At 41.6% G+C, this 16,242-nt stretch overlaps 1 protein-coding gene across 1 annotated transcript in view; it reads right to left on the minus strand.

The window, feature by feature from the left end:
• Positions 1 to 7,992: 7,992 nt before the first annotated feature.
• LOC147012215 (uncharacterized) overlaps positions 7,993 to 16,242 on the minus strand; it is a 44,359-nt gene continuing 36,109 nt past the window's right edge. The window contains exon 2 of the mRNA XM_085856059.1: positions 7,993 to 11,464. Coding sequence (XP_085712185.1) covers positions 10,207 to 11,115 — 909 coding nt within the window. The 5' untranslated portion in view covers positions 11,116 to 11,464 and the 3' untranslated portion in view covers positions 7,993 to 10,206. The remainder of the gene's footprint in view (positions 11,465 to 16,242) is intronic.

Consider the following 16,242-nt stretch of genomic DNA (forward strand, 5'->3'; position numbering starts at 1 on the left):
TAAACCCAAGCAGCCATTTTACCGGCCACCATTCAAACTTCCAGAAACCCGAACAGCCGTATTACCGGCCACTATTCTAACTTCCATAAACCCGAGCAGCCGTTTTACCGGCCACAATTCAGACTTCCATAAACCCAAACAGTCGTTTTACCGGCCACGATTCAAACTTCCGCAAACCCATGCAGCCGTTTTACCAGCTGATATTCAAACTTCCATAAACCCAAGCAGCCGTTTTACCGGCCGCTATTCTAACTTCCATAAACCCAAGCAGCCGTTTTACCGGCCACTATTCAAACTTCCAGAAATCCGAACAGCCGTATTACCGGCCGCTATTCTAACTTCCGTAAACCCAAGCAGCCATTTTACCGGCCACAATTCAAACTTCCATCAATCCAAGCAGCCGTTTTACCAGCCACTATTCAAACATCCATAAACCCGAACAGCCGTTTTACTGGCCACTATTCAAACTTCCGTAAACCCGAGCAGCCGTTTTACCAGCTGATATTCAAACCTCCATAAACCCAAGCAGCCATTTTACCGGCCACCATTCAAACTTCCAGAAACCCGAACAGCCATATTACCGGCCACTATTCTAACTTCCATAAACCCGAGCAGCCGTTTTACCGGACACAATTCAAACGTCCATAAACCCAAACAGTTGTTTTACCGGCCACAATTCAAACTTCCGCAAACCCGTGCAGCCGTTTTACCAGCTGATATTCAAACTTCCATAAACCCAAGCAGCCATTTTACCGGCCACAATTCAAACTTCCATAAATCCAAGCAGCCATTTTACCGGCCGCTTTTCAAACTTCCATAAACCCGAACAGACGTATTACCGGCCGCTATTCAAACTTCCATAAACCCAAGCAGCCATTTTACCGGCCACCATTCAAACTTCCATAAACCCAAGCAGCCATTTTACCGGCCATCATTCAAACTTCCAGAAACCCGAACAGCCATATTACCGGCGCTATTCTAACTTCCATAAACCCAAGCAGCCGTTTTACCGGCCGCTATTCTAACTTCCATATACCCAAGCAGCCGTTTTACCGGCCACTATTCAAACTTCCATAAACCCAAGCAGCCGTTTTACCGGCCACTATTCTAACTTCCATAAACCCGAGCAGCCGTTTTACCGGACACAATTCAAACGTCCATAAACCCAAACAGTTGTTTTACCGGCCACAATTCAAACTTCCGCAAACCCGTGCAGCCATTTTACCAGCTGATATTCAAACTTCCATAAACCCAAGCAGCCATTTTACCGGCCACAATTCAAACTTCCATAAATCCAAGCAGCCATTTTACCGGCCGCTTTTCAAACTTCCATAAACCCGAACAGACGTATTACCGGCCGCTATTCAAACTTCCATAAACCCAAGCAGCCATTTTACCGGCCACCATTCAAACTTCCATAAACCCAAGCAGCCATTTTACCGGCCATCATTCAAACTTCCAGAAACCCGAACAGCCATATTACCGGCGCTATTCTAACTTCCATAAACCCAAGCAGCCGTTTTACCGGCCGCTATTCTAACTTCCATATACCCAAGCAGCCGTTTTACCGGCCACTATTCAAACTTCCATAAACCCAAGCAGCCGTTTTAGTGGCCACTATTCTAACTTCCATAAATCCAAGCAGCCGTTTTACCGGCCACAATTCAAACTTCCATAAATCCAAGCAGCCGTTTTACCGGCCACAATTCAAACTTCCATAAACCCGAGCTGCCATTTTACTGGCCGCTATTCAAACTTCCATAAATCCGAACAACCGTTTTTCCGGCCGCTATTCAAACCTCCATTTACCCGAGCAGTCGGTTTATTGTCCGCTATTCGAACCTCCATATACCCGAGCAGCCGGTTGTTTTTCTCCAGGGAACTCAGATTTCAAAGGGTAAATCTAATAGGCTGCCAGAGAAATAGCAATTCTGTCTGATCTATGTTAAATTCCTGACCCCATGATAAACACAGTGCAATATAAGTCATTTTGTACTCTTTTAATAGATGATGCAGAAGGCATGCTTCACTCGGTAGACAAAACGTTGCTGCAAAACATAAGTTCAGTTTCCAAAAACTGAAATGCTGTCTCGTTGAGACTCCTCCCCAGACTCTTCCAAAGGGGGCAGATCCAAGCATTTCTTGCCCAGCTGGAACTCTCTGTCCCTCTACCGCAGCAATGTCTCGATTTTCCAGCTGTCACACTTCCCATGCGTAAACGTTAAATGTTTTACGACTTTCTGTGACCGTACATCGAAGCAACATAAAACTATCGTTCGTGAATGCCAAAAACTCAGACTCTTTTTCCAATCATACCGCCATACATCCCATTAACACCACAGCCCGAGGTACCACCAGATTGACAGAATAGTATTGTTACGGATTTCAGAATCCGGTCTGATGAATGCATCCACACATCCAGGTCCTCAAACAGTTATTTCCTTAAATGCATGTTCAGATTAGCCCCATCCCCATGTCTAATGGGATCTTAAATGTGATGCCTTGAGAAAAGTAAAGGATAGATCACCTCTCTTATCGGAAGATTTTTTCTTTACGACAGACACGTTTACACACATTTCATTCATGAGCTCTGCAGCCTGCCCCCATCCTTCCTCAGCATCAATCTTTCGTGAGCTCCGATGCCCGCCTTTTTTGAGAGCGCACGGGTCGTCATGGTAACCATGCGCCAGTGGGGCGGGGTGAGCTTGGGGTGGACTGCACCCCGTGGAGATGGCCCATGGATATAATAACGAACTGGAGGTACGTTGTGGAAAATGAAAAAGCGAAAGGAGAGAGAGGAAAAAGCAAAGGGCGAGAGAGGCGAGAAGAAAGCCAGGGAGGGAGAAGAGAATGAGAAGTATGCTTGAGAAGCGAGCAAGAAACGGGTGTCTGACCAGCGCCAACAATGAGACGATTCGTCCTTCCCAATGCTTCGACAAGTGAGCGTGTGGTGCATATGTGGGTGTGTGCAGCGCCGCCAACAAGTGAGGCACGGGTCGGTCACCAACAACACCAGGGTCTAAAACCGCAGCAGATGATCTCGGTGCCCTCCCAGACGTCGACTGGCGTTCAAGGCTGTTTGCGAGAGGGTGCACGGCAAGGCTGGGTGCTGGTGACGGATGTGACACGCACGTACACATTTCAGGATGTTTTCACTTCACGGACGACTACTCTGAGCGAGACGATTCTTCTCCCCCCCCCCCCCCCCGAATTATCTGATGGGTACCCTTGTCTGTGTTTAGCTGTAAGTCAACCCCCGATAAGCATCAGCTCTTTGTCTCTTTCTTGGCATTTTGGTTGATTTTGCTTTGAAATTTATTCTTCATTTACCTCAGAAAATAAAAAGCTATTTTTATTAATTAATTTCATTATTAATAAATCGTTTGTCGATTTCCAACCTGTCCGTGTTTGTCCTTTCCTTCCATTGGTCTGGCATTGTCTGAACCGAGACAGACTGGGAGGTAATTACCACAGGTTTGACCAAAAATCGTCGGCACGCACCAGCGGTTAAGACGCTCGGCCGCCCAAATTAAACTCTAATCAAGATAATATTGGTGCTTTGCCGAGGGCGCGCTCCCCGCTCAGGTCACCATGTGACCTCTAGTTAAACGGAACAATTAGACGGTGGACACTGGAACTCGTGATTGACTGGGTGGCGTTCGTGGTTCTAAAACAACCCAACGTACCACAACGTTAATTGTGAGCGGTGGCCCCAGGTCCAGCCCTACCGAGGACAACCAGGGATTAATCCCCCTGAGTGACGAGCTGGTGTCTCGGTACCCTTGGCCGCAACAGTATGCTATCTCCACAACTCCAATTCCAGACTCGGTGATGTAATGGTTCGAGTGCCCTCTCTGGGTCTGGGAGGTCAGCAGTATGAACCACCACTGAACCATACCAACGACTTTAAAAAAAATGGAAGTGCTGCTTCCTTGCTTGATGCTCAGCATTCGTAAAAATAATATAGCATGGACAAAGGATAGTGGGTTATGCTTGCAGGCAGATGTTTTTGACTTTTTTTTACAATACAGGCGTTATATTTAACACGTGGAGTTTACACTGTAAATGGTTGCTCGGCAACGCTAAGAATAACCTCCTCCTCAGTGGCGCAGATGTATTTGTGACCTCCGCCACTGAAGGTGGATGGAGATTGTGTTTTCATCCCTGTTTGTCTGTCTGTCTGTTTGTGAGCAGGATACCTCAAAAAGTTATGGAGGGACTTGGAGAAACTTGATGGACAGGTTGGATGTGTGACGAGGAAGAATTGATTGGTGTGGATCCGGATGCGAATACTAGAATTTTAAAAGTAATTTTTCACAATTGAGGGAGGGCCAAAAACGATATATGGCATGATATTTCAAGAACTTATGGACGACTTGTGACAAAACTTGGTGCATGAGTTGGTTAGGTGACAAGAACAAGCCGATTCGATTTTGGCTCAGGTCCGGATGCAGATCCGACCTATCAGTGGGATCCAAAACGTAAACTGTTCAGCCTGGCGGAGGTTTGCGCTCTACCGAGCACCAGTTGTAGTATTGATAATTTAATTGTGACGTCATTCCACATCCGGTACATCGGCTCTCCACCATTAGGAATGAGAAGGACCGGAGGCAAGACTTTGTCAAATGCAAATGATCTGTTATTCTGTTAACAGTGGTGAACTACTCCACTGTTAATGGCTGTACAATGGCCCAGTTTCTTTCTTTCATCTGCCACTCACTAGTTATGGCCAACGAGAAAGAAAATGCACTTGAATTGTCCAAGAAAACACGTCGGAATTTGTTGTCACGAATCGGCCGAGATTATCACCCCTTCCTAATATCGGTACAGACTTGTGTGTTCCTACAATTTTGTGAAAGGTGATTGTATAGTTCTGCAGCATTTTATGTTTTCATAAAAGAAACATTTCACGTGTTATATTTGTATTTTGTGTAAGTTTCAACATCATAACTGTGAATCCACACCAACATCCAAGTTCATGCCTGCATGAATCCTCGGTCCCTTGTTACTTTTATTTTGACTGATTGTAAACGATATTCTGTTCAAAATAATTATTTTAGTTGCATGTATAAATGTTTAATGTTTTTTTACAGGTTTAAACAATATAGTAATGCACATAAATCTCATTCATATATCTTGTTTTTAAAAGTTAGACATCTGCATCTCCTAAAAAATAACACTTACATGTACTCATAAGTTAAGTCCTCCACTCCATCCAAGGGGACCACACTCTGTGCAGTGTTGGTGCTGCATCAGCAGTCTCCATGGCTATTGGACACAATCCTGGATGGGTCACCACTCCAACACGGGATACCAGCAAGCTGGCACTCATTTTGCTGACCTCGGAAGGATGACAAGCAAAGTCAACCCCACCTGGTATTAATTCAACAGCCGAGTGGGATTTGAACTCAGGATCCTCAGATCTCAAGCCTTCCCCCCTAACCGTTAAGCCAACACTAATCTTCTACTCCCACTCCTAAAACATCTAACCAGACTAGCTACAATTTAACAACTACAACATGGTACTTACTCGCACTGTGCACAAAGTTTACCGACCATATGCACGGTTACATCTCAAACCCATCCGCAAAGTAATTGATTGTATGCTTGCCTCTGTCCTTTGTAAGGATTTGAGGTGCTCAGACGTATAAGCTCTTGTTGATTGCAAAACAAAACGTTTCCAAATGTCTGGATACATGACATCTGCCCACTTCTGGATATCACCAGACTGCTCGGTTTTGTAAATCCTCGAGAGATCTGTGTCGTTGATTAGAGTAATCTTGTTCTGGTATCTGTCTACTCACTTTGTCCAAGGTATTGGCAATGCTGCCCTGTGGACGCAAGCGAAAAGCTGGGTAAAGCAATTAGTCCGAATCTGTCCATAACGTTTTGACATATCCTGCTCACAGGCAGACAAATAGATGGGAAAACATATCCTCCATCCACCTTTGGTGGCGGAGGTAATAAATATTTTCATAAACGATGCAAATTATAATTTTATTTGTGAAGCAGTTTTAAATGCAGACAAAGTAAACCATGAAAGTTTCACCTTTATCCGTTCGCATTAAAAGGTTAAAAGGCGTGTAAATCTGCCGGAGAGTCACAACAACACACACACTCTTACTCTTTCCTTACTTCTAAGACGGCTTTGTTGTCAACACAAGTGGCAGACTCAATGCCATTCACCGTTCCCTCCTTCTCACGAATCCATTTGCTCAGGTAGAGGATGTCGTTGCAGCTGCAGTCCCAGGGGTTGGGGTCCATTGTTTGAATAAATGAACGTTCCATTTCAAATGGACAGCTTGTTCAGATGCAACATTAGTAATCTGAGTTTGTAAATTTTGTGAAAAAAAATTTATCTTTGTTATAGAAAGTTAATTGTGTTTGGGTAAAAGGTAACGAAGAAGCAAAGTAATGCAAGTAGTTCGGCTTTTAAGAATGATCAGAATTTTGGAGGATGTCTTGAGTGCTGTCCTGCACATGGTGTGGTGCTCATACTGTATATTTGAGGTTCCTTGGTTTCTTAAACGCCGTCGCTGTGACGATCCGCCAATTATAACACTGGTCAACAATTTTTTACTTTCTGAATGTTGTCTAGATTTCTACAAGTGAATTAGGGTATTCTGGCACTGCTGAATCAGGAAATGGCATCCGTTTCTCTCCATCAGGTCAGGTTTTTGTGCTAAGTTGATTTGAAAAAATCAGATCTTGTGACAAAATCAATTACATTTTTGTGGCATTATCAGCTGATTTTTGTCAACACATATCATCCTAAACATGTTTTTAAGAAAAAAAATGTTTTGCCAACAACATTTATTGATTACATGATAGAAACATCGATTACTGTCATCTGAATGGTGGGCATTGATAAAGGTAAGTACAAGTAAATTGCATGTTGCGTCACCACTGTTCAAACTTCAGGGCTTGAACTTCCGTTTCTTCGAACTCCTGGAATGTTCAGCGGCAGGGAGGTCTCTCTTCAGATTCCAACAGTAGTCAGCCATCATGACTGCGTCCCAGCGACCCTGATACCTGGTCTCCATCTCCTTCATGTCCTGATGGAATCTCTCCCCTGCTCGTCACTCATTGAACCCAAGTTCTCAGGAAACCGGTTCATATGTGAAAATAGGTGGTGCATCTTGATGCTCATGTTGCAGCCCAGGTTTCTGAAAGCAGTCAGCATGTTGTTGACAAGTTCTGCGTAGTTTCTGGCCTTATTGTTGCCAAGAAAGTTCTTCACTACCAAAACAAATGTCTTCCACGCTTCCAGTTCCACTTCGTTCATTGAGTTTTTGAACTCTGGATCTCTGATGAGCTGACGGATCTGAGAACCATCAAAGATGCCAGCTTTCAACTTCTCCATGGTCAATCCTGGAAAAGCCTGGCACAAGTAAGTGAAGCAGTCACCATCTTTGTCCAGAGCCTTGGTGAACTGCTTGATTAAGCCGAGCTTGATGTGCAGCGGTGGGAAGAGTATTCTGTCTCTGTGTAGGTATTGTACATTCTTCAGAGTTCGTTATTTCAAGAAATACAACTTTTTTGTATCACATTATTACAAAATCTGCCCCATTAACTTTAGTTTTGATCCACGAACTTTATGCTTTGCCTCACCAATTTTTGGAAGATTTTGAGGTTTTATGACTTCAAACTGATCCCTTTTCGACATAATCACCCAGAACTATCGTACCTGAATACTTCTTGTCATTAAAATAATTATTTCCAATCAAAACAATTATTTGACATGACATTTTACCCCCACCAACTTCTTCTAAAATGCTCCACACATGCGTACATGTGAACAAAAATGTAAAAAACGACATGTGGCCATATCTCAAAAACTTGACCTGATTGAACAAAACTAATGTGAGTTTTGGATTCAGCGCATCAGATTCGTCCTAAATCAGCTTAAAAAATGCAGACAACAAATTTGTTGTTGACCAGTGTAATCGATGAAACCAGTACAGCAGTTTAATTCTCACATAGCTTTGAAGGTAGGTACCTGCATTTATTATATCAGTGCTTTTTGAAAAAAAAACGATGGGATATCTATAGCATCATTATTTCAGCCATATTGATGAATTCGTCCCTCAAGGGGTGGGGTGGGAGTAGGCAGGTGAAGGTGTGGGGGTGGGAAGAGGGACCCGACGTTGCCCGGCAATGCTGGGTACCCCTGCTAGTATAGAATATTTTGACAGGGAGGGGGATGGGGATAAATTAACCTCCCCCCCCCCTCCCAACGGGGATGGCAATTTCAAGTGCAGTGCCGGGGATAAAAAAAAACAGAGAAAAGAAAATCCACCCCACAATCCCTCCTCCCCCACCCAGTCAAATTACCATACTCCATATTATCCATAACAAAATATATAAAACATTGCAGATACAAGAAAAAAAAAGGTTTAAATATAAAAACATACGGGGATGAAATCTCAAAAAAACAACCAAACAAGGTAGGAATGCCACCACATTCCACAATACGACACCACAATCCTCTTATGGATTACCATCATGACATCTTTTGACATTCCTACTTTTGTTTTTTGGAATGTGATGGATGAAGGAGAACGAAGAAGAATAACTATGAAGAATGGCCCCCACATCACGATGCCGCAATGAGACACCACAATCCTCTTATTTTTAGCATCACGATATATTTTCACATTTTACTTTTGTTGTGGGATTGTGATGGAAGGGTGGTTCTAAAGCGTGAATCTAAGGGCTAATTCTGAGGGATTCCAAAGGGTAATTTCTAATGAGTTCCAAAAGGTTTCTGTGGTGAATTGGTTCGTTTCTAGGATTTGTCTATTTCATCTTCAAAATGCCAAACTAAACCCCCTCCTTCGGACATGGGTGCGACTTTCCAAAAATCTCCTCCATATATAACGATTTTTACTGTTGCACACCGCTACTTCCCAATTCCATATCCAAGCGATGCATGACATCATCGCCAGGCACTGAAGGAAAGGGGTACTCGGTTTTTACTCCGTTTGTTACTTGCGAAAATCGAAGAATTTTCAAGTTTATTTTTCGTTGCATGCATTATTAACCTCCACCATCGAAGATGGGAGGTTACTGTTTTCACCCCTTTCTGTTTGTTTGTTACTTACGAAATCTAAAGATTTCAACATCATAACTGTGAATCTCAAAGAGAAATCTCAAAGACTTCAAAGCTCTCAATGACAATAATCTTCCTTCTGGTATCAATGTAACGATTAGTCAGTTGAATGATGGCTTGTACGAAATCTAAAGATTTCGTAAGTATATTGATGACTTCCATTTCTGTTTGTTTGTTTGTTTGTTACTTGCAAAATCTAAAGATTTCAATGTCAAATTAGAAGAAGAAGAAGAAGCTACCAATGTCAAATTACACCAGGTGATTCAGGAGGGTGATGGCTAGCGCTGATTAGATTTTGGTCAAAATTGGTCAAAGGTCAAGGTCACAGTGAGGTCAAACATCCAAATCATTCGATTTTTGATGGTTTGGTACAGAATCATCATAGAAACTTCTGGTTTGCGTTGCTACCTTCTGTAGAGACAGCTTTTATTAGACAAGGTCAGAGGTCAAGTTGACGATTTCGTAAGTACCAGTCTATGACTGCTTGTTTGTTTGTTTGTTTGTAGGCACGATAACTCGAGAACGGAAGAAGCTACCAATGTCAAATTACATCACGTGATTCAGGAGGGTGATGGCTAGTGCTGGTTAGATTTTGGTCAAAGGTCAAGGTCACAGTGAGGTCAAATATTCGATTTTTGATGGTTTGGTATAGTCAGGGCTGTTAGGGATTTTTTGGTTCACATTCTTCCAAAAGCACCAATTTTGGCCCAGATGTCGCCCATACCATACTTTTTCGATTTTTGATGGGCGCCCCCGGGGCCGCCATATTGGCCAAATCCAATATGGCTGCCACTCGGTTCGTGGTCAATCTAGTTAAATATCCAAAAGGGCTAGAATCATGAATAATACCACTTTTTAGGGGTTTTCAGGGTCTGGGAATCTGATTCTGATGTAATTCCAATGATTTGAGGTCAAGGTTACCACTCAAGGTCACCCTAAATGTCATTTTTGGGTCAATATACGTAATTTTAGTTGTTTTATGTCAATGTATACAAACAGCACATCATTTTATCAGTTTCCGAGGTTGAGTAACCCGAATCTGACCTTATTTTAACAATTCGAGGCAATATTGCATGTCAGGGTCATGATTGGAGTCACCACCGATCTTCTCGCGTCCATGAAGAGCCGATGGGCCCCAGAGCACTGTGTTGAAGAAACTCCTCATTTACTGGAGCCATGAGGCAGTTAGGGGGGAAGGATCCATCGAAAGGTTCTTGACTCTGTGGACAAAACTTGTGCATCATCACGGCAGCCCGCATGAACATAAGTGCATCCTTTTGACCAATTTGTGACCTATGTGTCTTGGCAAGCTCATCAGCCACCTTCAATTTGTGAGATATGTAAACATCCTTCCTGCCTTCATTCCCCTTGGAAAACTCATCCCATTCAGGTAGGAAGTTGAGAAGGTGATCCTTGAATCGAGTTGAGTGTGGCTCTTTTTTATCTCTGCATGGGTGACCTTGCTCACTCACAACCTTTTGATACATCTCGCGTAGCTCTGAGAGCTTGAATAAGGTGGTGTCCGAATGTTCGATAAGGGTTATAATTTGAGCGCAGATGATGGGATCGAACGGCGGAGGTGCGGGACCCACCAAATCGCGTCGCTCAGCAGCATGAGCGGAGTCTCGCAAATGTACATAACACTGATGGTGATAATAGGCATCAGCTGCATGCGCATCAGACGCTACGGCATCCAGTCTGCCAAGTAAATTTAAGTTTTTGTTGGTCTTTGCCCAACTCTTTAGGTTGGCATCTACGACATCAGTTACTACCTTGTGGAGCGTGGCCTGACCCACCCCCTCACAGATTATACAACACATGATATTGGCCCGAGGCTGAAATTCCCCAGATGACCTGAGTTTTTTTGGACTATTCTGAGGGCCAGCTTCTCTGTCTAGCTTCTCTCTCTCCCGTTTGACTCGAACTGCTACAATAACTCCTGCACGTTTTGTGATACCAAGCCTTATGCGATTTAAGAGTTGCTGCAATACCTGAGCCATCATTCAACTGACGAATCGTGACATTGATACCAGAAGGAAGATTATTGTCATTGAGAGCTTTGAAGTCTTTGAGATTTCTCTCAAGTGATAAGTCCCTCCTCCTTAGGTGTTTGCAAGGCTTGTTCAGTTTTGTCCGATTGACAAAGACAACAGAGTCCCCAGTTCATAATTTCGGTAGAAGACATAGCTTGACACTCATGTATTACTAGTCCATTATAATATTATGTAGACTCGTCATCGCGATGAACTTTCATCTAGGGTGTCTCGTGAGATAGGGTAGACGTCAGCTCCGAATGACATCAGGCACCACTGCCGCTGCTGGAAATGATGATGATCACAGACTTGGTATTATCTGAAAAATATTCAACGTAAAAATAAACCAAAAAGGATATGACATACAACTCAAAATTTGTAAACAGTTTTAAAAATAAACTCAATTGTCATTATCTAGTACCAGAAACTTTAATTAACTGCATGAGACATCACCTAACAAAATAGGAAAATTGGTTAGCATTTAGGATGTCATGTGACATACACACATCCTGTGGAGAAGATCTCAACTTGTGTGACATACAGCTAATAATGGGAAAGGATTTAGGCTACTAAATTGAAGTACAGTCGACAGATAAAAACAACAAAACAATCAATCAATACCTGGTAGCTATATTTCAAAAGCTAATAAGAAATTTAAATTGTAGGCTGCACATGGCTGCTACTGGAAGGAAGTGAATGTTTATTATTTTATATCCAGAGAAGTGCAGGAGCAAATATATATATATATATATATATATATATATATATATATATATATATATATATATATATATATATATATATATATATATATATATATATATATATATATATATATATATATAGGCACTTTCACAGTAAAAGTTGAGTTAAGGTGGTTCGGAACGTCTGTTTATTAAGTGGGTGGGCTATTTTACCATTAACTGGTTTCATCTACTATTTCTCATAATATGAGTTTACAGGAGCTCGTAAAATAACAGAAACAAATGGCATATTTTGACTTTTCTACCCAAATACTAGTATTTAATGGGTAAATATTTTGATGTTTTAATATTTTTTTGGGATCTGGGATGACGCACCAGAAACACCGGGTTTGACCCCATAATGACCTTGAGGGGTGACCTTGACCTCAAATCATTGAAATAAGACCAGTATCAGATTCCCATACCCCGAAAACCCCTAAAACGTGGTATTATTCATGATTCTAGCCCTTTTGGATTTTTAACTAGATTTACCTCCAACCCGAGTGGCAGCCATATTGGATTTGGCCAATATGGCGGCCGCGGGGGGCGCCTATCTTGGCGCCCGTCAAAAATCGAAAAAGTATGGTATGGGCGACATTTGGGCCAAAATTGGTGCTTTTGGAAGAATGTGAACCAAACGGCCCCTTTTATGCCCTAACAGCCCTGACTAGTACAGATAACTCGAGAACGGAAGTAGCTACCAATGTCAAATTCACCACGTGATTCAGGAGGGTGATGGCTAGCGCTGATTAGATTTTGGTCAAAATCGGTCAAAGGTCAAGGTCACAGTGAGGTCAAACATAATTCCATAAATTCACGTGGAGAAATGGAGTATTTTTGCTTCGCTCGACATTACGAGTTCGTTTTAACTTCAATTTTAATTTTGTCTTCGGTTTTTGCGATCGCTTAGGATGCTTAAAACTCGGTTGTCGAAATTCTGGTAAAAATCAGATGTTTTGGAGACGTTTTAAGATTGTATAAAAAATATTTCACTCGACGCGTCACGGGTCGTCCCATGATGCAGTGCGCTCGAGCAGACGCGTCGTTGAGTTACGTTAAGGTATAATTGCGTGGAGAAATGGAGATTTTTGCTTCGGTCGACGTTACGATTTTTGATGGTTTGATACAGAAACATCGTAGAAACTTCTGGTGTGCATCGCTACCTTCTCTTGAGACAGTTTTTATTCGACAAGGTCAGAGGTCAAGTTGACGATTTCGTAAGTACCAGTCTATGACTGCTTGTTAAGTTGTCGAAGACAACTTCTGTCACTTTGTACAGTTAAATGTGTGTGTGTGTGTGTGTGTGTGTGTGTGTGTGTGTGTGTGTGTGTGTGTGTGTGTGTGTGTGTGTGTGTGTGTGTGTGTGTGTCTGTGCATCGATTTTTCTCAGCGGTCCTTGTGTATATGTCTACGAAACATTGACATGAAAGATAATCACCCAAGGACTGAACCTATAAATTTGGGTGAACCTGGATCAAATGATGATGTCACGAAAAATTCACAAAGTTTCAAAAAATCCCAATCATTTACATGGGACGAAATTTCAAGAAATCATTTCTCCGCCATTTCTTGTTCAATTGCTTAGATATTTAATGTGCTTATGTAGGGTCATAATATCTTTCACCTTGCCATGTTTCAACCGGATCGGATCCAGATTGTGACGTTACAAAATGTTTGAAATTTGAATTGAAAAGCCCATTTACATGACAAAAAAAATTCTTAAAATTCGAAAGTTTTATATTTTTCGCTCAAACTTTTAGGGAATGTAAAACATACGATTGGCAATTAGCTGACGTAATTTAATCAACTTCCGGTTTGTATTCTGGATCCCATCAGCAAAAATGTGTCATAATTTGGCCATTTTTGAAAGCGCGTATCTCCATCAATTTTTGTGATATGTGGCTCAAACAAGGTGAGAATGTAGTTCAGATATTACTCTTTCATGAGATATCCAGGCCTTCGTTGTGACTGTTCCGGTTCAATAGTTCGCCTGACACCGAAAATTCGTCTATCGCGCTCAGGCGCCAATGGCACTATTCTGCAAACGTGATGTATTATTTTGCAGTGCAGGCCAGTTTTATTAACAATGAAAGGCCCTCCACATCGTACCAATCCATTATGACGTTACCATCACGCAGGTGTGTCAATTTTCCGTTTTCAGTAAGAATTTTGCTAGTTTTATGCGGAGGAGGTGGAGGTGATGATCGAGTTTTTGACTTAAACCATTGACATCACATTCCACATTCGAATGTTGTTCATGATGGCAACTGACTGAACTGTAAATGCTGTTTCTTGTGCTGTATCCGTGTGACTGCAATGAAGTTATAATAAATTTTCAAACAACTTCGACAACTTCCTCACTCCATGAGTGATTCATTTGTTTGTTTGTTTGTTTGTTTGTGAACAGTATTACGGAAAAACTCGTCGACGGATTTCGACGAAACTTGGTGGGGGTGGGGGGGTTAGGTATGGTCCAAGGATCATGCCATTAGATTTTGGACTTTGTCCCCCCCCCCAAAAAAAAAATTGTTAGAGAAAAAAGAATCTTTTTTTTTTCATTTCTACATGTTTTAAGTGATTTCCAACTCCCCCCTCAAAAAAAATTTTAGAGAAAAACTTTTTTTTGCATTTATACATGTTTTAAGTGATTTCCAACCCCCCCCCAAAAAAAAATTGTTAGAGAAAAAAATTTTTGCAACTTTTTTTTCAACAAAATTTCGTTTTTTTTTTGCATTTCTACATGTTATAAGTGATTTCCAACAAAAAAAAAAAACATGCCAAAATTATAATTGCGGCTGATTTTGGAACTTCAGGTGGATATACCCATGTAAAATCAATTTCTGTCTCAAGGAATCTAGTTACGACGAATGAATTGAGTATGTAAAAGTTAAAAGTAAAAGGGAAAGTTGCAAACTATAACTTTGAGCACTGTTGACGTCAAATTGAATGAATAGGATATCAGGTTCACTTGACTGACCTAGCAGTATTGGCGGCGGAGGTTTTGCACTCTACCGAGTGCTCCCCCCCTAGTTAGGGTACCCTGTGAGTACAGGGTACCCTATTGTTTTTCTTCTGTTTATTATTATTACGCATTATTATTATTATTTTTCCGCCGGCATTTTGCACCCTTTTTCGCTTTAAAAACCATTTTCTCTCGGACACTAAGTCCGATCGACAGGAAATTTTCACCATAGTATGTATCTTTTTTGTTAGCACAATCACGTTATAATTATGACGTCATTGGTCACGTGGTACGGTCGCCATCTTGAAAAAAGCGATAAACTTTGGACATCTGTATCTCGGAAACCGTGCAATGGAAAAAAATTTTCGTTTGATACATTTTACTAAGCTCCCTATGGGGAACACGTGTGATTTTTCGTGACGTCATAGGTGAAGCGATATACCGGTGAAAATTCGTCAAGTAGAACGCCGTATAGGAAAAATCAGAAAAATTTTGAGCATCATCTACGCCTAAAGTCACCAACGAAAATGTTTTTTCTTGACGTCATCGATGACGTATTTCGGCCGCCATCTTGTTTTTTAGTGTTTTTTTTTTTTTTAAATCTTCTCCAGAAGCGCTGGACAGATTGAGGCGAAACTTGACAGATATATTACCCTATAGGTCCTCTTTCAAGTTTGTTAATTTCTTCTTGATTGGTCACATGGTTTGGCGGCCATCTTGAAAAAAACCCGAAAACCTTCAAACATCTCCAGAAGCGCTGGTCCAATGAAGGCGAGATTTCAGAACTATATTCGTGACATGTATGCAATGCAAGTTTGTTAATTTCGAAGTGATAGGTCACATGGTTTGGCCGCCATGTTGGATTTAAGAAAAATATTAAATAATGTTTTCTCTGGAATTTCATAAGCCATCGAAGCGAAAATTTGCAAGTGCCTTCCTCCCTCAAGTCTGCATACATGGTAAAATTTTTTTTACCTCAGAAGTCACATGGTTTGGCGGCCATCTTGGATAGAAAAATAGACCTTATCCGATTTACACGAAACTTCACACACTTGTTCAGGTCGACGATGGAAAGCAGAATTTAAATTTACGATATCATTGGTCACAAGGTTCGCAGCCATCTTGGATTGAAAATGAATAAATTTTTAAAATCTTCTTCTCCAGAAGGGCAAGACAGATTAAGACGAAACTTCACACATATATTCCCCATGAGGTCCTTTCTCAAGTTTGTTAATTTATTCTTGATCGGTAACATGGTTTGGCGGCCATCTTGAAAAAACCCTAAAACCTTCAAACATCTTCTTCTCCAGAAGCGCTGGTCCGATGAAGAGGAGATTTTAGAACTATATTCGGGACACATAGGCGATATAAGTTTGTTAATTTCGAATTGAT

The sequence above is a fragment of the Eptatretus burgeri genome, chromosome 15, assembly GCF_056783735.1.
Source record: "Eptatretus burgeri isolate ZD-2024b chromosome 15, Ebu_testis_v1, whole genome shotgun sequence".
Taxonomy (NCBI): Eukaryota; Metazoa; Chordata; class Myxini; order Myxiniformes; family Myxinidae; genus Eptatretus; species Eptatretus burgeri.